The sequence below is a fragment of the Stigmatopora argus genome, chromosome 1 (genome assembly GCF_051989625.1).
Source record: "Stigmatopora argus isolate UIUO_Sarg chromosome 1, RoL_Sarg_1.0, whole genome shotgun sequence".
Taxonomy (NCBI): domain Eukaryota; kingdom Metazoa; phylum Chordata; class Actinopteri; order Syngnathiformes; family Syngnathidae; genus Stigmatopora; species Stigmatopora argus.
Genome location: NC_135387.1, coordinates 19,660,121 through 19,678,873, shown reverse-complemented (window position 1 = coordinate 19,678,873; position 18,753 = coordinate 19,660,121). Strand labels below are relative to the sequence as shown.

Here is an 18,753-nt window from a genome sequence, read left to right as displayed (position 1 = left end):
AAAAAAAAAGAATTGTTCCAAGAACATTTTGCTGAAGCATTGTGGCTTGTCAATATGCATTTCAGCAGATTCTACTCTGATGAGAGATTTTAGTTGTAGTCATTTTACTGATGATATTTTGCATTCATAGGAAAATGCTTGTGCAACGTGTCCAAATAAAAAAAAAAAACACTTACTGTGAAACATACAGCTAGCTCTGTTGTTCTGAGGCTGATTTGCTAAATCCACCACAGGGTATCTGTGGAAAATGCAAAGGAATCTCAAAACAAAACGTGCCATCCAATGTTCTAAAGTTTGGTTATGGTTGAAGGTCGTTGATATTCCAAGAAGATAAAGACACAAGACAGTGCTGTTGAAACAAACAAACAAACAAGAACGTCTAATGGTAATACAACAGAATAATATACGTACAGCAAATACTATTAGACATTTGCCAAGGAATGACATTACATTTATACTCTGGAGAAGCCACGCTTGAAAACAGACATGTTTGCACCACTTTTATCGTGAAAAGTGGGTCAAAGTACCTACTGGTAGTTGCTGAGGTCGCAATAAAAGTTATGGAGGTCCTTGGATTGGAGTGATTTCCCCCATATAATATTTTAGGTTAAAATTACCATCATCGCAACCATCTTTTGATATGATCAGAAAATTATGCTGTACCATGAATATAAATCAATTCCCAATTTTCATACTTAAATACATACAATAACAATCTTTACCCCTATCATTTGAAATCAAGTTATTTTAGTGTTCCCCTGTTTTTTGTTTCATTGACAGCTTCGCCAACATTTTTTCTCTGTGTCTTGAATTTAATTTCCTGTGAGCTGACTGCTTGCCTTCTTCAGAAAACCTCCAGGCATAAGCAGATACACATCTCCAAAAGTAACAAGTATAAACATTTCTAAGGGCATCTTCATTCAGATGCTTGGAAAACATTTGTACATGTAAACAAGAACCTACAACTATAACCTTTTTAATCAACACATGCATAAATGTATACACACCCCCATACCAAGGAAAATATTGTTTTTTTTTCAGGGCACTATATGAAAGTTGGTAGTGTTGGCGCTGGCTAAACAACACCAAATGGAGATCTGAAGAAAAAATAAAAATTGGAAGCTTTTAATTTCTCGGGTAAAATGTGTGTTTTGTCAGAATGATCTTCTATAACATTCCTCAGACGTGATGTCACCGAACATCTGAGAGGATATTTGTCTGAGGCTGAGGGTTATCTAGTGTTGGATAGAAGTGGGGGTGTTGAAAGATTTGTGTGCCACGGTGTGTGTGTCCACGGGCTTGTTTCTTTGTGTATTCTCAGACCGTGTTTCATCTGCCCTAGTTGTGAAGCTTTAACACAAGTCTGGACTGGTTGCTTGGTTTATGGGAAAATGCCATTATATTTCCATCTCTGTTTATGTCTTGCCACCTTTGTCTGTATGCAACCAATGAACAAATTTAGCAACATTTTTTTTATTCCCGTAGTCACATTTAAAAGTATTTGCTGAACATTTAGCAGTTTCCCACAGTGCTGCCGTACCACACACAATAACTAGCAGCTCTTACATAATAAATGAACTTTTTAAATTTTCAGGAGGTCCACTTTCCTATTGTGTATTTTCAAATACATATTTTAAACATCCATACAATATAGTGTAATCCAGGGCAAGAACTCATTGAAAAGCTTGGGTGTTTGTGGAAATGCCTGAGTGGAATGTGCCCGCGTTCTATAGACCAGAATATAAAAATAGTGAAATGTCTGACTGGCGAGGTCGCAGCCAGTTTAGTTTGGAAAAATAGACACCATCTGCCAGCCATTTGGAGATGAATCACAACCCTTGTTTTGTTTTTTTCCAGCAGAAGGGAACCGAATAAGCGAAGCAGCCACAAGCCCTGCCATGGGTGAACCAGCTGACAGACAATCCACGGCCGGACAGAGGCTGGGTAATCCTGAAAGTTTTGGGGTGTCCACCCTGGAGCCCGGTCTGCGTCCACCTGTACAGGGACCAGGAAGAAAAGTCTCTCTCAGGGTGCAGATGTTAGATGACACACAAGAAGTCTTCCAGATATCAGTGAGTAAATTGTATGGTACTGTGAATTAGATCATTCTTTAGTAATAAGTGTTCAGACTTGACTTGTTTTTTATTTTTGATGTCTTGTTTGCGTCTTTTGGTTGTAGCAATGTCTTCTTGTTTTATTTTTTATTGGCTGCATCTTTTTAAAATGGAATTGGACGCGACTTTGGATGCCGTCGAAAATGCACTTTGAGTGCATTGCATTACACTCCACATTGTCTAGAAACGCATAGTATTGTTGCCGTGGATTCTTAGGTTATTCAGAGCGCCAAACTCTAGGAGTGCAAGCAAGATGCAAGAGTTGACTACTCATAGGGAATTTGAATAGATTTGATTTAAAAAAATACATTGTACAATGGCGCCTCAAGATACAAATAAACTGACCTACACATTTTTCAAAATAAAAGCCATAATCTGGCAAAAAAATTGCTTATGTTGACACTGAGTCATGAAATTGTATAACTATACAACGGACTGAAAAGTTGAACTGATATTGGGTGAAAATATAGGAAAAACTATGTATGAAATACCACTAATATAAGAATATGTACAATTAAAGCAGGCAGTAAAAACAAGTGTTTCTCAACAACAGGAAGCAAATGAAACTTTCACCTCTTATCAGTGATTCTGTGAAAACAAAGGAGGCATTGTCTTACCTAATCATGTTCTGTGCCATGTTTGTGCAGTGCTCCCCCAAAACCTGTGAATGCACAGATAAGCAGCTCATATTGATGAGGCTGGCCCTGATTTGAACAATTTTATGTTTTCCATTCAGGAAAGTCTAGCTTTTGGACAGGAAGATATCCAACCGTAAAATGCAGCTTGTTTCTGCTTTTAATTAAACCATCGGGTAAATTGTACTTGGTCCCTCTCATGAGGGAATGTAGCATTCATTATGGAAGCCACATTATTTGAAATCCTTTTTAGTGATTTTGCAATGCAAGGCATTCCAGATAATTAGTTATATTGAACATTCCCATTGCTAATTTGCACCCACACACAGCCTTGCAGACATCTGCAACATCTTCATATTCCCTGGGGGGTGATGAAGTCCTTTGCTTTGTAAAACACCCTTCCCCCAATTCAAAATGGATCAGATGATGTATCGTAAAACTGCACACAAAACCAGTATTCCTGATCCCTGATTGAACAGTATCCTTTGCTCACCCATGTCTCTAATTGGTCAATAATTTCATCTCATCCAGCAATCTTACTTGACCTTAATCCGCATGAGACTGTCCATTGCATCCTCTTCATGACTGATTTCATTCTTGGACACCAGCGGCTTTAAAGAACTAAACGGTGTGCGTGTTCTGGCGAAATGAGATTACTGTGTGGGGTTTTTGTTGCATGATTGGATTGTGACTTTCTGATCTGTGTGTGTACAAGCGTACTTGGGCATTTGTGAGAGAGATCAAACCATGATAGTCTATGGGGGCCGGATTAAGGCAGGGTGTATATCATAGACATCATCACTTCACCTCTCCCTGGATTGAAGATGTTAACCCTGTGCCTGCATGGGTTTTCACAGGGTGTACTCCAGGTTCCTCCCACATCCCCAAAACATGAATGGTAGTCTTGTTGAACTCTATTTTTTTTCTCAAGTATGAGTGTGAGTGTGAATGATTGTTGGTCTGCTTGTGCCCTGCGATTGTCTGGCAACCAATTCAGGGTGTCCCCCAAATACTGCTCAAAGTTGGCTGGGATAGCCTCCAGCCCCCCCACGAACCTTGCAAGGATAAGCAGAATGGAAAATGAATGTTAATCATACAGAATATGAACTTTGATTACACCATCTTGTTTGGTTTATCGGCAAGCCGGTCCGTGCCTGTGGGTATGTTCTTCTTTATGAAACAACATAATTTATTTAAAAAAAAATTGTTTCCCCCTCCAAGCTCAGCTCGTAGACCCTCAGGGACCTGTGTACTCCTTTTGAGTACTGCAGGTTGTGTTGAAACACACTGTAAATCAATTGAGCAAATGCAGCACATAGCACTACCGTTATCGCCTATAGCTGTCTTTTCCGATAAAATTGATCACATGGAAGTAGCATTCAGCACATCACACACAAAGGCTTCTTTCTATGTTATGCAACAGTCGGCATTGCCTGCCTCATTCCTGTGGTCATAGACTTCCTTTGGTGGTGCACGGAATAGCAATACGACTTATGACAGCTTCCATTTATCCAGTGCTTTTTGCATTTAGAGCCACTTGGAAGCTGAGTTTAAAAACAGGGCCACATAGTGAGCTGTCTCCTTTTAAAAGGCCGGACATTGCAAGAGCATTGAATACGAGATTCCCACTCAGGGGCCCAGCAGCAGGACCTTGTGTTGTTCTGCTTGCTGTCGTGGAAGAACCGAGTGAATTCACCCAAAGAGCAAGGGCATTGACACACATTCATCCGTCCCCCATGGTTGTGTCTCATCATGTGGCCATTGCACTCTGTCCACTCTGCATGGACTGCATAAATTGTTGTCTTTGCAAATGCTGTGAATTATATCCACAATGAAGGGGGGAAGTTTACTTTACGTCTGATAGAAGATTGTAAACGGATGCACAAACATCTAGCAAAAAACGTTTTGTAGTCAAAACAAGAAAAGGGAAAATCGTTGATATATAAAAAAATATTCTAAAAATAATATTCTTTACAGCTATTTGTAGTTGAGTTGGCACGGTGTTTACTGGGGCTACACATCCGCATCATAGCTCTGAGTGCAAGGGTTCAAACCCAGGTTATGGACTTGCTGGATGGAATTTGCATAATTTTCCCTGCGCCTGTGTAATTTTTCTTTTTTGGGGCTACTCCAATTTCCTTCCCTGTTCCAAAACATGGATTGTAGATCAGTGAAACACTATACATTTTCCGTTGGTGTTACTGCGAGTACGGGTGTCAGTTGTATTTTTTTTAGTTCCATGAATGAAATTAACATGCATTCCATTTTGGGATCTCCTCAACACTTTGTATTCCCAGAACCATCCAGTGGTCTTCGTGCCACATAATGTGTATGTGTTTCAATGAGAGTCATAAAATTTACGAGGCTCATTATTGTGGGAGGCCGACTGCTGACAAACATATCAGCTATCATTCTGTGCAGGAAGCTAATTGCTGTTTTGAATGGGGCAAGGTTGTGCATGTACTTAATTTGTTTGCTTCAATTGTGTTGAGAGACAGAGTGCACACACATTCACCAGCTGCACACCAACATGCTGCTGTCAGTCACTTGATAACATCGACATTGTTTCCAGTTTAATTGCCTATAATGCCTTGCTGTGTATGAGGAGGTACATCCCGAAACTAGTGTTCGTTTTTCCCCATCTAGTTGTGTACAAGAAGTGACTTTGGCGTCTTACAAGTACGCTTAAGCTTTTTAACCTATAATCTGTTTGAAAGACTTTGATTGGTGGATATTCAAAGTAGGGGGCTCTTCTCAGTTCTTCGGCAAATGTTTTTTTTTCTATTATACACAACAGACTAAGCATTTTTGGAACATTTTTAACACCATTGAAATATTGGCATATCCTGTGTCAGTGAAGTAATAGCACGACAAAGTGTGTTAACTTTTTTGACTGTTACAGATGTAGCCAGACCGGAGTTTTGCCCTGTCATTTCCAGGATTTGCCCGTCTGGGCTAGCTAAATAACTAGTGTTGAATTAAAGAAAAAAACGCCCCTTCTTGTGCCATGTGCATGACAATCGGCTCCAGTGAAATGTTTCTTTTTAGAATTTCCTGCAGGGGTGCAAAAGAGAGTCATTTTGGCTGGTTGTTTTGATGATTTTTTTTCTCTTTTTTTTTTTTTTGAACATTTTTCCCCCCATCTTTCTCAAGTGGTTCTTATCATTAGTCTCACCCATCTGGTTTCCATCTGTGCGTAGGATTTCTACAACTCGTCGGTTACTGCGTGCTTCCCTGTCTCTTTTCACTACATTTTGAAAGGCAAAATGCTAACTGACAAGCAACAAATCCAGATGATGGCTGCTGGAACGTTTCACGATATATTCAAAATCTTTCCCTTCATGTCTTTTCAATAGTCAAAGTGGACATATTCCAGGTTGGCATCATTTTTTAAACAAAGGTACCGAGCCCAGATGTTGAGAATGTTTTACTTGGCCCTGAGGTGAAGAGTGACATGAAATTCTAGGGAGTGAAAAAAAGAGTAATTCATCATTAGAAATATAATAGTTTTATATGACACGGGGCAGGTGTGTCCTGGGGCTCTTTAGGACAGTTGATTACTGTAAGCCTTAGGCTATGCACACATTTTCCTTCTATTCTAAATACTTATGTTATAAGCGTAACAGTAATAAAGAAACGTAAAAACAAATTACATCCAAGTTAAGCAATCTCCACACGACCTAACTGTGATGATTTTGATTGATTTTTCAAGTGTCACTGAATAAAATGCTGATTGGCTGAACACAGATTTTACAAAAAGAAAGAATTTGAACACATTAAACAGCATTGTTTACACGTATGTCCTTGGTAGGGAATGGATTTATTATTACATTTGAGTTAGATATTTGTCAGAAAACATCCAAGGTATGTGTTGAAAAACACATTTCAAGTGTAAATGAAGTTTTCCCATTTGACTATAATTTGCCTGCTGAAAGACCCTCATGAGTAACTTAATGAAAAGTGCACAGAAATGGCAAGCCGTAAAAGGGTGACTTGGAGTAATAGGAAGTCAGATTTGGAGTTCTCTTTCCACTTTGTGCGTTATTGTACAACAGGGCAAATGAGGTCGAAAATAAAGTTCAAAGAGATATATTTATTAGCCTGCAAGGAATTTTGACTGCGGAATCTGGATATTTTAGTCCCAGACATTTGTATGACTATTTCCACTCCAGGCATGCTGGCAGATTCCAATGCTGTATGATGATGGAAAGGAAGCTACTGAGGCCTTTCCCATTATTTCAGCACTCTACTTATTCTAGATGTGACGAGCTGTACTGGTATGAGTCTCCAAATTAAACGGAAGGCCTGTATGAAACCTGACCAGAATGGGGGAAATCCGTCTTCCACTGGTTAATCGTTGGGTAATCCTGGTTAATCTGCCTAATGCTCAATACAAGTGTACATTCATGCTTAAAATTATTACAAAAAAAGGAGTGGACTCGCACATTAGACACATACGGAAAAGTGTGAGTGCGTGTCAGTCTGACTCAGAATGATAAATCATTAGTGCTTTGCACAATTTTTTACAGTTAAATGTTATATTTTAATGTGTATATGTTTGGTATATTGCTTTTTTAAAATTCTAATTCGCTTGCACATTATTTAGATATGGATGGTACCAAGACAGATAAATATTTTATTTAAACGTGTTTTTAAGAGGTGTTGTTGTTAGTGGTAACATTAAGGTTGGAGAAATCCTTGTTATTCTTAGTTTGACTCTTATCAATTTTCACAAAATGAAGGTCTTTAGCTTGTCCAAATGTTTATGGTGACATGATATGTGTTTATGAAGCCCGTTTTATTGATATTTAATCCCCTCATTCCCCAACATTATTGACTTCCACACTCTAAAGTGACACATAATCTCTGTGAAGCATGCCTAACTAAAGTCCTTGAAATAACTCCGTTGGTGAGACTGCACAAAAATGTTTTTCATTTAACTACAAGCAGTACTCATTATCATTTTCTGAACCACTTTATCCTCATTAGGGTCCCGGGGGGTGCTGGAGCCAATCCCAGCTGTCTCCGGGCCAGAGGCGGGGGACACCCTGAATCGGTGGCCAGCCAATCGCAGGGCACAAGGAGACGGACAACCATGCACACTCACACCCATACCTTGGGGCAATTTAGAGTGTCCTATCAGCCTGCCATGCATGTTTTTGGAATGTGGGAGGAAACCGGAGTACCCGGAGGAAACCCACGTGGGCCCGGGAGAACATGAAAACTCCACACAGGTGGATGTGACCTGGATTTGAACCCAGAGCTGTGAGGGTGACGTGCCACCAGGCCACCCACAAGCAGTACTATATTCTTTATATAGTTTTTAATTTTAATCACACATAAAAATGTATTTTCCTATTAACCTGTTCACTACTGTTGACAATCATACATATCCGATCTGTTTTAACGGCGAGGGATTGCAGCAAATCATCTTTTAAATGCTGAGCAGTAAGTGCAGAAAAATAGATATACAACATTCCTACAGGTCAATGAGTTATACTTCTGTTTTTTTTTGTATTCTTAATCATTTTTCTTTTCCATCTGTTGTGACGTCAAGCAAAAAAATAGACACCTATTATTTGCTGTTATCTTATACATGCATTACTGTTGTGAAACCACTGGCATACTCTGTAATTTGTATAAAATTTCCCCTTATAAAGATAGTCTGCTCGAAACAAAAGCTTGGAATTTCGTCATTTTTGACAATCCAGAAAATAACTACATGTCCCGAAACAATTTTGAATGCAGTGCACTTCCATGAAACGGTACTGGTGCGCATACTGGTGGATTAAGATCGCTGCTCTACATTATAACAGGAAAAAAAATATCCTGGGTAATTTAGGGGTTGCTTCCACAGCTTTGTATGTTTTGGCATCCTCGTTTTCAGAGCACAGCTGAGACCACTGGGTGAGCAATTTGCAGCTTTTTCCTGTGGTATATTTTTGGGGAGAGCTGTGCACCCTCTTAGCTATTCATTAAAGCCAGACTTGAAGCATACACTTGTCATTCAGGTCAAAGATCATCAGCTTGTGTTCAGGGGAAAGTTGTTGGGGGCTAGGCGAGCATCGACATCTGTGGCGTATTCTGGCTATCAACCGTCTAATTAGACCCCCATAAAGATGAAACCTCTTCCAAAATTGGCACTTTCTACATGTGCCTTTAAGACACACATTCATTATACATAATTTGAATTCCTTCATTTTATCTCTCTTCCAGCAACGCTCCCCAGGCAAAGTGTTATTTGACCTAATTTGTGTCCATCTCAACCTGGTGGAGGGAGATTACTTTGGGCTGGAGTACCAGGACCACCGAAAGATGACTGTAAGACATACATGACATTTGACACCATTTTTGAACCGTGGCTTTGTAACCGTGACTTCATTTCATCGCTCTCACCTTCACACAGGTATGGCTGGACCTGCTGAAGCCAACTCTGAAGCAGATCCGACGTATGTTACATTCATGTCTTGCTTTGTCGCTTTATAAGTGCTGTAATGTTTGCAAAAAGCCCCTTACAATGTACAAAACCTCCTATAAAATTGTTAAAAGTAATCTTGGGCTTATCCGTAACATCTCATCCATCTTCATTTAATACTTTGCTCCTTGTGGTAGAATACATTCTATTTTATGTTTTTTTTTTCAATCAAACCATCATACACTTCTATAAATGTCAAAATCATAGAAATGGATTATTTCAGAGTTACCTCAGATTTACTTTTTGTACAATACTTTTGTTGTTCAAGGGCCAAAGAACACCATTCTTCGCTTCGTAGTCAAGTTCTTCCCTCCTGACCACACGCAGATCATGGAGGAGCTGACTCAGTAGGTTCTATACACACACCCACATATGCACACACACACACCACTAAACACGTGAGCGTCCCCACTTATCTGTTGGTGTAATTTCTGAATGATGTCTGCTCCACATTTCAAGTTAAAGGACAACCAAATTTTCTGATTGCACACAAAGCCTGTCCACTTTCAAATCTGTGAGCATTCTAACTGTTATTGCGCCGTGGGGCACAGACTCCATCGACAGACAGGAAGTGTTCTCACCATCTTTTTCCCACTTTGTCTCGCTCACAATTGTCCTCATTTGCTTTGGTTAGGTCAATGTTTCCCAACCTCTACTAAGATTAATATTTTTACACTATCAACCTCTTAACACCAATCATAAAAATGATATATACTCATTTAATTCATATGTTTGAAATCTGGATCTGTCAATTTCCACATAAAGCAGAGTATTTATACTGAAATCCAACTTTTTGGACTCTTGACCATTTGCCATTTCTCATCCTGATGATATGCCGGTCTTACAGGTATTTGTTTGCCCTCCAAATCAAGCGCGACCTAGCCTGCGGTCATCTCATCTGTAACGACTCGAGCGCTGCCCTAATGGTCTCCCACATCATCCAGTGTAAGTGGAAAAAGTATCACTCCTAGTAAATGATGTAGTGGTTGGTGGTGGAAGTGATGAAAACAATACCAAAGACCAAGTCTTTTCCAAGCCTGGGGAAAAAGGCTACAAATGCAGAACGAAAACCACAAGAGCGAATTTGTATTCATGTTCTCCACAACAGAATTCAAAGCAGAAGGCTGATGAATGTGTACTGGTTTCCAGGGTAACCAACAGTACTGTGTCTTTGCAGCAGTTTCCTCATGGAGAGATGTATAAAAGTAGAACTTGAATAGAAACCAGCTGAGTGCAGACCTCTGCCAGGGCAGAACGATCATAAGTGTATGTCTCTCTCTTCAATCATTGGGGGGAAAAAAATCAGTAGTGCTGTTTAACTGTCTCACTTATACGTATTGTTGAGGCAGCTCCATCTGGTGGAACAGCTGGATCACTGTTTCACCTAGCAAGGCGGAGGAAGTATAACTTTCAAAACCAAGTCAAAATAAATAATTGTATTGAGATGGTGAAGAAAACGTAATGTTTTTTTTTTTTTATCTCCACTCTGTGCAAAGATGGAATTCTAACACTTGTTTTTACATAATCCCATATGCCCGCTGGTTGGTAGTGTTGGGAGGGGGTTGACCTTCCTTCACAGAAAATGGTATCATCAAAATTTTTCTAAACATCCTCTCTGTTTTCCCCCAAATTTAGCGGAGATTGGAGACTTTGATGAGACCCAGAGTTGGCAGCATCTCCTGCACAATAAGTACCTCCCAGATCAAGACGCCATCCGGGACAAGATCACTGACTGCCACCGCAAGCACGTGTAAGTTGCAATACTATAGTACCCTACTTATGTATAGGTTTGTCACCAGATGTTAGTCCTCGGGGGAGGTTGTTTAAAATGCATAGAAAGAGAAATTTTGAGTTGAAGAGCCGGTTTAGGTTAGGAGTGCCTGTTAAACGTAAACAACAGTGAACAGTTCTTATCTGAGTAGAAATGAGTTCCAGAAGGGTGTCAAGAATCATAAACACAGACTTCAACAGTAAGCCTCACACAAGATTTCTATCGCGCACACTACACCCATCTTGCAATCACACCCATCTATTTAAATGTAATTACAACCACACAACTTCAGCGCTTTTGGCACACAGGAGTTTGAGTGTTGAAGCGTTCTAACTTTTCAAAAACATTTTTTCCTCACTATGATATATTATATTGTGATTACTGTATTAGTACCACTGTTGTTACATTGAAAAATTGGAACAATTCTTCACTCTACCCCTCCATCCGCTACAGAAGCTCTTCCTGCCCGTAGTTTATTATTCCATTTACATGAGTAATATGAATGTCTTCCACCCAAGACTTCTTTCAAGCAGTTGGCCACTCAAATATGCTCACTCCCCCAAACAGTTTACTTTGCCTCTGCACACATTGATTTATTCCTACTGCCTCAGAGAAGGTCGTGATCCACAAACTCCTATGCACCTGCATAAACATAAATGCCCATTTTTCCAATGTTTGGATGTACACGTCATTTCCAAGTTAAAAAGGACTGCAAAAAACAAAGAAATCCAAAACAGACTCTTCCTTACCCATTTCCCTTCCCCCAACCCTCAAACATTGCAGGAAGGAAATAGCTAATCCAGCAGCGTATACAGGAAATGGGAAGATATCTTTTGATTTGCAGGAAAACAAAACTTGTCATGGCCACGTGATCTAACCCTGTATTTCTAATGTGCAGTTTTTTTAATCACCTATCATCACTTCACTCTGAAAAAAGGGTAATCCACACACCGATTCATATAGGCCGCTCTTTCTAAATGTTGACACATCTTTTCCCATTTGGATGTGTCAATGGAAACAGCAAAGTTCCTAAACAATCTTACATTTAGATAAGGATGGGATTGTTTATTGACTGATGGTAGTTGCCTTCTTCCCTTCAGTGGTCATACCCCAGCAGAGTCAGACTACCAGTTGCTGGAAATTGCCCGACGACTTGAAATGTACGGCATTCGTCAGCACCCGGCAAAGGATCGCGAGGGTACTAAACTCAGCTTGGCTGTGGCCCACACTGGAGTGCTAGTTTTCCAGGTACGATCCACACAGCATTTGCAAAATTCACTGTAGTACAAAATATGGCAAAGTTTTCCATAAATAAAAAGGTTGGGGCCGTAACCCGGGATATAATTTTAATGTATCGAATTAAAAATGCCATTGTGAGTGATGAAACTGCTGAACAATTTATTTGAGGGCCTAAGATGAATGCAAACAGTGACAAAGGATTATAAAATGTTGCTGTTGTGTGTTTCATAATCCAATGTGAAGTTCTTTCAAGCCTTTTATGAACTTAAATTTAAATGTCCAAACCATGCTAACACTTGATTTTAAAGTGTTACATAGTCGTCTGTAATGGAATATGTTTCTTCTTTATGGAAGTATGATTACGTTTTCCTTACAGGGGTACACAAAAATAAATGCCTTCAATTGGTCCAAGGTTCGCAAACTCAGCTTCAAACGCAAGCGGTTTCTTATAAAGCTGAGAGCTGACCCAGCCGTAAGTTTTCTCCTGGTGTCCTCCTTCAAAATGGTTTGTATTGTGGGGCTGCGGTTGGCTGTCTCTCCTCATACGCTCTTCTACATCTTCCAGCAAAGTGGTCACCACGACACCCTTGAGTTTGCAATGGCTAGCAGGGACTGCTGCAAGATCTTCTGGAAGATCTGTGTGGAGTACCACGCCTTCTTCCGACTCTTTGAGGAGCCCAAGGCCAAACCCAAGCCCATCCTCTTCACTCGAGGATCCTCTTTCCGCTTCAGGTAGCAACCCCTAGAAACCCACATTTCACCACACTATTAGGGCCCCGTTCACTTCTTGCAAAGGTTCTGTCATTTTTACGGGAAGATTTAATTCATAAGTGTAAATATTCCCTTTTTTTCCACATTTCCTCGTTTTGTGTCTTTGCAGTGGTCGGACTCAGAAGCAGATCATTGATTATGTAAAGGATTCTGAGCTTAAAAAGGTTCCATTTGAAAGGTGAGACTGTTCTCCTCATTTGAATTTTGCCAAGTGTTGACCCCATTCCCACACTTGTGCAATATTTTAGAATTTACCTTGCCGGGACGTGACTTTTTATATTTTTATATTACTTATTTATGTTTTTACTGGCAAAACGCACTTTGTGGAGTAGCACCACCAATTTCATTATATGCAGCTGCGTATAATGACAATAATGGCTTTTGATTTTATCAGGAAGCACAGTAAAATACTCTCCAGTAGCAGCATGCCACATCGGTCCTCTTCCCTCAGATCACCAAAGGAGGTAAGGGATTCTTCTTACCGGAGATGGTTAAATGTCAGAGGCCATTAACGAAGCTTCTGTTCCAATGTAATGCAGAGTGAAACTGCTGTGCCGTTAGAAGATCGAAGAAATTCAGCCGGACATGTAGACTCTACTGGTACGCAGGAATGGCCAGGGGTGATGTGTACCACCAATGGCTTGCATGACATCCCCGCAGCTCCCGGCTCGGATGCCAGACAGAACCACAAAGATACGGTCTCCCCACCAGATCAGCATCTCCTCAATCCAGGTCCATCCTGCAGGGCAAACAAGGGCAGCAGTTCTTCCATCCCTTACATAGACTGCAGTGACGTAGACAGCGAATGTGATGTCACAAAAAGCAACGTAGGGGGCCACCAGGCAAATGGCAGGAATGATCACCAGGGCAATAAGCATAAAAATTGTAACGATCACAACGGCGAGCCAAACGGTAGTTTGTTCAGGCTGGTTAATGGCTTCTACCACACCAATCATTCGGGTTTTAGGCAACAGCAGGACATAAAGGTACATCAGCAAGGTTTGCTGGGTACCAGAAATGGCAGCGACCAGTCGCAGTTCAGCAAAATTAATGGTAGCCACGAGATCAACGATGATGACAGTTTGTCAAATAATAACAGTGGTTCTTGTCATGGCCGTATGCCGCTCCACAGCACGCTGTTAGATGAGGTCTTTCAGGGTCGTGAGAAACGAGCGGCACGACTAGGGCGGCCATTTGGAATGGGCACCCAGAGCCAATGCTCGAGCCCAGTGATGAGCAGCTTCCATCAACGCACAAACTCGCTCGGTCACACCGAGTTGATGAACGGTCACCCTCGATGGGATGACGCCGGTCATTTTTTCAGTAAGCGTCCCGGTGGCGCTGCCGAGGCCCCAACTGTCCCTCCACCCAATCACTATGGCAGCTACTCCCCCGTCAACATCATCTCCAACCGCACTCCAACACATTTGGCCAAACAGTGCAACAACAACATGCGCAATCGCTCTGATACAGATCCATTTATTCTAAGCCAACTCACTTCCACACCGATCTATCATACCAACCCACATCACACCAGGCTGCATGCGCAGACTCCGTGTTCGGCGCCTCTGGAGCGAAGAATGATCCTAACAAACGGCAATCACACCGGCAACCTCCTGGTCCCGGGTCAGGCGCGTTCCAATACAGTGCAGCGGCTGTATGGCCGTCACGGTAGGCCTTCAGCCCAGAGCAATCGTAGCAATCTAAACCAACCGGTTCAAATGATAGACGGCTCTACCAGCAGCGGCAGCGACACTAGCGACACCGAGTCTGATACTGGTAGCAGCACGTACGGGCAACCTCTTTTGTTCGGTAACCCTGCCGCTGTCAGCTCCATGAATTCCGTCAATTCCAACGGCTTGAATACCTCTCCGCTTCCCCACTGCAAATTCTCCCTGGGGACCCTCCAGCTGGAGGATGGTAATGACAGAGCGGGGGAGCAAGGTTGCTACAATTTCAATGATGATATAGGTGGCCGTGTTTTCAGCTGTTAAGGCTGTCAACACCGACATCCCTTGGGCATGGGTTTCGCAACTTTTTGCTTGTTTCTAAAATATTGCACAGTTAAAAATACAGTGGGGAAATCAAATATTTGATGAATGGATGCAATGGTGGGGGATGAAAGCGCCTTAATAAAGCCCTCTCCCTGTAACGTTATTTGGGCAAAAGTAAACAGTTGTTTTTTTCTGACTGCAGTGTTAGCTTGCAGGCACCACAAGATTTCAGCGCTTTACAGTGCGGTGTGGAAACTGTTTTCTTGTTGAGGGAGCTCGCAGTTGCCTTCACATCATGAATTTCATGCCATGGGTTTTGAGACTGTTCCTTACCCTTTAGACTGATGCAAATTCATAGTCATTTTGTCCGTCATCCAGTATAGTTTTGACCATGGTGCTATGGAAATGAGTGAAATAAGAGCTGGGTTGCTTGAACAGATGTGATTTATGTGTGCAAGTTGAGGCCAGGAAAGTTGGCCTATTTCTGGTAGAGTGTAGTTCAATTCTGGCTGTCTTATAGGGGATGACATACTTGTTTCACTCAATTTGTTTTAACTTTCCAATGATACTAAATCATACTATTGTCAGAGGACAGATCTACATGTTGGGCAGGAAATCAAATAGTGTTGATTATCACCATCTATTGTTATCACTGTACTGTCTGAATTGTTTGAATCTATACATCCCAGACAAGTCAAGCGTGGTTGATGCACATATGGGATTAGTACACAGTCCAAATATGTCATTCCCGCTTAGTGTTGGCCCAATATGTTGGTGCTGAAAACTCTTATATAGCCACAAAATAGAATTAAGATATAATAATGGAATTAAAATGTTGGTTTGGAATAGTGATTTATGGTTTAGGAACACTTAAGGGCTAATTTGTTGTTGTTGGCATGGAAGATGACTTTACACATTTGCTGTCATCTTGCTTTAGGCTGATCCTGCGTGGAAGGTTGTTGTTGAACAATGTGCCATAACCCCTTTTATTGCTTTGCGGGGAACGCCAGAGCTCTACAAAATATCTTATGTCGCTGACCTAACTTCAAGACTTTGTCACATCTATAGTCCCTTTCTTATTTGTTACCTTCTTGGCATGTTTAGGCGTAGAGGTGAGGTCGTTTGTTTATATATTGTAATGTTGTATTTGTCGTCTTGTGCAATATCTTAGGTTTATAGTTGAATGTCAAAGCGGAAGTAACGTGAGAACATTTGACTTTGGGGCATTTGTATATGTCCTGACAGTGTTCCCTGTGATCATGTTATCGAGAGCAATTATTTTGAATAATCCTCATTTCTTAATGGATTGGTCTCACTGTGGAAGCAGGAGTAGAAGTGTTCACCAACTTGGAGTTGGCATCTTTTTGAGCACTTTCCCACTTTTGTAGTAAGGACTTTTATTCCATTTTGTATTTCAAATTAGAGACACTTAACTGATGTATTTGCATAGACAAGTGGCAGTTAGAATAGCCTTTATAATCATTTACTATACGTATTTTTGATAAATGTAGCTCGGACACATTGGTGGAGGGCGAGCCTTTTCTAGTCTTTACCCTGTCACACCTTTCCACTGACAGTAATCAAACATTTACCCATCCACTTCATTCTGTCTGCTTGGCTCAGTTTCTGGCATGCAACCATACACACACACATGCACAAACACTATCTGTGTGCACTTTTCTTGGTGTCGGGTTACCTACCCTGCTTTGATTTCTCTCGTGGTGTTGCCACATTACCGAATTCTGTATCAACCAGCTGTTTGTTTTTACATTTCTTTGCCATGCTTCCAAATGAGGCCGAATGTGAAGAACGTATTAGAAAATTGCTTGCTAAATTTATTTCACTGAATTACTTTTTCAGCTTGGCTTGTTCTGACGGAATGTGAATACTTCATGCTCCTTCACGTCACTGTTTCAAGCATGGTTTCTGTTTTTTCAGGGTGTTTTTTTTTCCTCCTACAATGCATGTTAACCAGAGTGGCACCTTTTTTTCTGTCATTCTGGTCTGTTGTTGCTCACCTTGTCACTCACTGTTAAGGGCCTTTAGGTGGTTCCAAAATGTTTGAGAAGGTTAATGGTGTAGATATACAGTGTCACAGTTTATAATGTGTCAATTGTTTTTCCCAGCACTCCTCCTTTGCAAATATGTTGGAACCATTTGCCCTGTTTCCTCACTGTGCACATGCAGAGGCAATAAAAAGCTGCCTCAACTCCAGATTTGGGATGGTGACAGATGGGTTAAAGTGAAGTTACAGTTAATGCATATTGTAAGTGACATAGAATTGAAACTACTGCCCGTTTTAAAGGTGATCGTGTTTTTGGTTTCTTGTTAAAGTAAGGACACAGACATGTACATCCTGGAGTTGAGTCGACTTGTCTTTTCCTCTCATCAAGCACATTTTAATATGCTGTACATAACAACATCAACTATATGTTAACATTATAGATTGTGATTTTGTACTTTTTCAAGATAATCAGAGCCAAATTTGCTCGTACAAGTGTTAGTTTCTCTTTTCGTGCTGTGGCAGTGCTAGCCTTTGCAGAAATATGTTAGTGGGATAAGGTGTAGAATGTTTTGTATATTTATTTGTTTTCTCCTGCACTGTAAAATTAGAACTTGAAATAATCATTGGGTGTGTGAAGGTCAAGCTGCACCAAATAGAACTGCTGCACATGTATACTATTCCTAACCATTTGCATTATGCTGGGACACACTTTTCTTCTGTCTTGTAACTTTTTTTTCTTCACACCTGTCATCTTTTTATTATTTCCAACTCAAAATTCAAATCTGCTGGATAGGGATACTCTCCCTTCATCTCTGTCTTTAACACTGTAACCTATTTTTCTCCACTAGCATTCATTAAAAAACAAATCTAATGGAAAAAACTTGCATGTTTCTGGACACTAGGAGTTGGGAATTATCTGTTCCTGTCTCCGGACCCTGCCTGTCCCCTTACACAACTTGGCATACATATTGAAAGGACATCCACCATCCCCCTGGCACCTTTTTTATTTTGTATTGGTTGTTCATTGTGTGCATGTGCTTTGCTTATAGGCTCCTGCCCTGTTTTACTTGTGTTGTGATCTTGTTTTTGGGCACATTGGGGTAAGTGGTGACGGACTCAGTGGTTTGCCACCAGCGTGTGGATTCTGGGAACTTTACAACCGGGCAAGTATTACATCGTAATGTCATAGTTAGTAGTTGTATACATAGTGTAGTGACTTATACATATGTAGTTCAGACTACAATCCTCCCACAGCAATGTAGCTTGCACCACTTGATGTCTTTTATTCTCGTAGCCTGGCTTGCCACTAACATTAATTCTCACTACTAACGCATTCACTGAATCCTTTCTCACCAAAGATTCCATTGCCTACTTGCGTCCGTGTGGAGGAATATATTGTCAGTGAGTTTCTAGACAGTAGTCGTGCTTGTTCTTGAGTCACATTTGTCAAACTCCACGTGTATGTCCTCCATCTGCCACATCCATCTACTTTCTTTTATCTTTACCTGTGCACCCACATCTTCTCCATTTAACGTTATTTTTCTTTCCCCAGGAAGTCCTGCCTCCGAAGCCTTCCCACTGAAAAGTCACCACCTGGGTGGCAACGCTAACGGCATTCTGAATGGAGAGGTTTCCGCAGGTGTTGGCTTTGTGCCCCCAAGTCAGTTGTCACCTCTCACCACCCCTCTGCTAGGGGATGCAGGATATGTCCGTAATGATGATGAAGATGAGGCCAGGAGAAAGGTCAGT

At 41.0% G+C, this 18,753-nt stretch overlaps 1 protein-coding gene across 4 annotated transcripts in view; it reads left to right on the top strand.

Annotated features, from left to right (window-relative positions):
• Window positions 1-18,753, top strand: part of LOC144079162 (FERM, ARHGEF and pleckstrin domain-containing protein 1-like) — a 29,542-nt gene that overhangs the window by 3,805 nt on the left and 6,984 nt on the right. For 3 of the 4 annotated variants that reach the window (XR_013301448.1, XM_077607749.1, XM_077607758.1), the window contains exons 2-14: window positions 1,858-2,072; window positions 8,966-9,070; window positions 9,156-9,198; window positions 9,493-9,571; window positions 10,072-10,169; window positions 10,860-10,974; window positions 12,096-12,243; window positions 12,611-12,706; window positions 12,800-12,966; window positions 13,115-13,183; window positions 13,400-13,469; window positions 13,545-13,737; window positions 18,557-18,747. Coding sequence is in view for 2 of the 4 variants with exons in the window: in XM_077607749.1 (XP_077463875.1) it covers window positions 1,899-2,072; window positions 8,966-9,070; window positions 9,156-9,198; window positions 9,493-9,571; window positions 10,072-10,169; window positions 10,860-10,974; window positions 12,096-12,243; window positions 12,611-12,706; window positions 12,800-12,966; window positions 13,115-13,183; window positions 13,400-13,469; window positions 13,545-13,737; window positions 18,557-18,747 (1,548 nt within the window). In the remaining 2 variants the exon portion in view is untranslated. Of the gene's footprint in view, window positions 1-1,857; window positions 2,073-8,965; window positions 9,071-9,155; window positions 9,199-9,492; window positions 9,572-10,071; window positions 10,170-10,859; window positions 10,975-12,095; window positions 12,244-12,610; window positions 12,707-12,799; window positions 12,967-13,114; window positions 13,184-13,399; window positions 13,470-13,544; window positions 18,748-18,753 lie in introns of all 4 variants that reach the window. The other variant, XR_013301449.1, reaches the window with a different exon arrangement.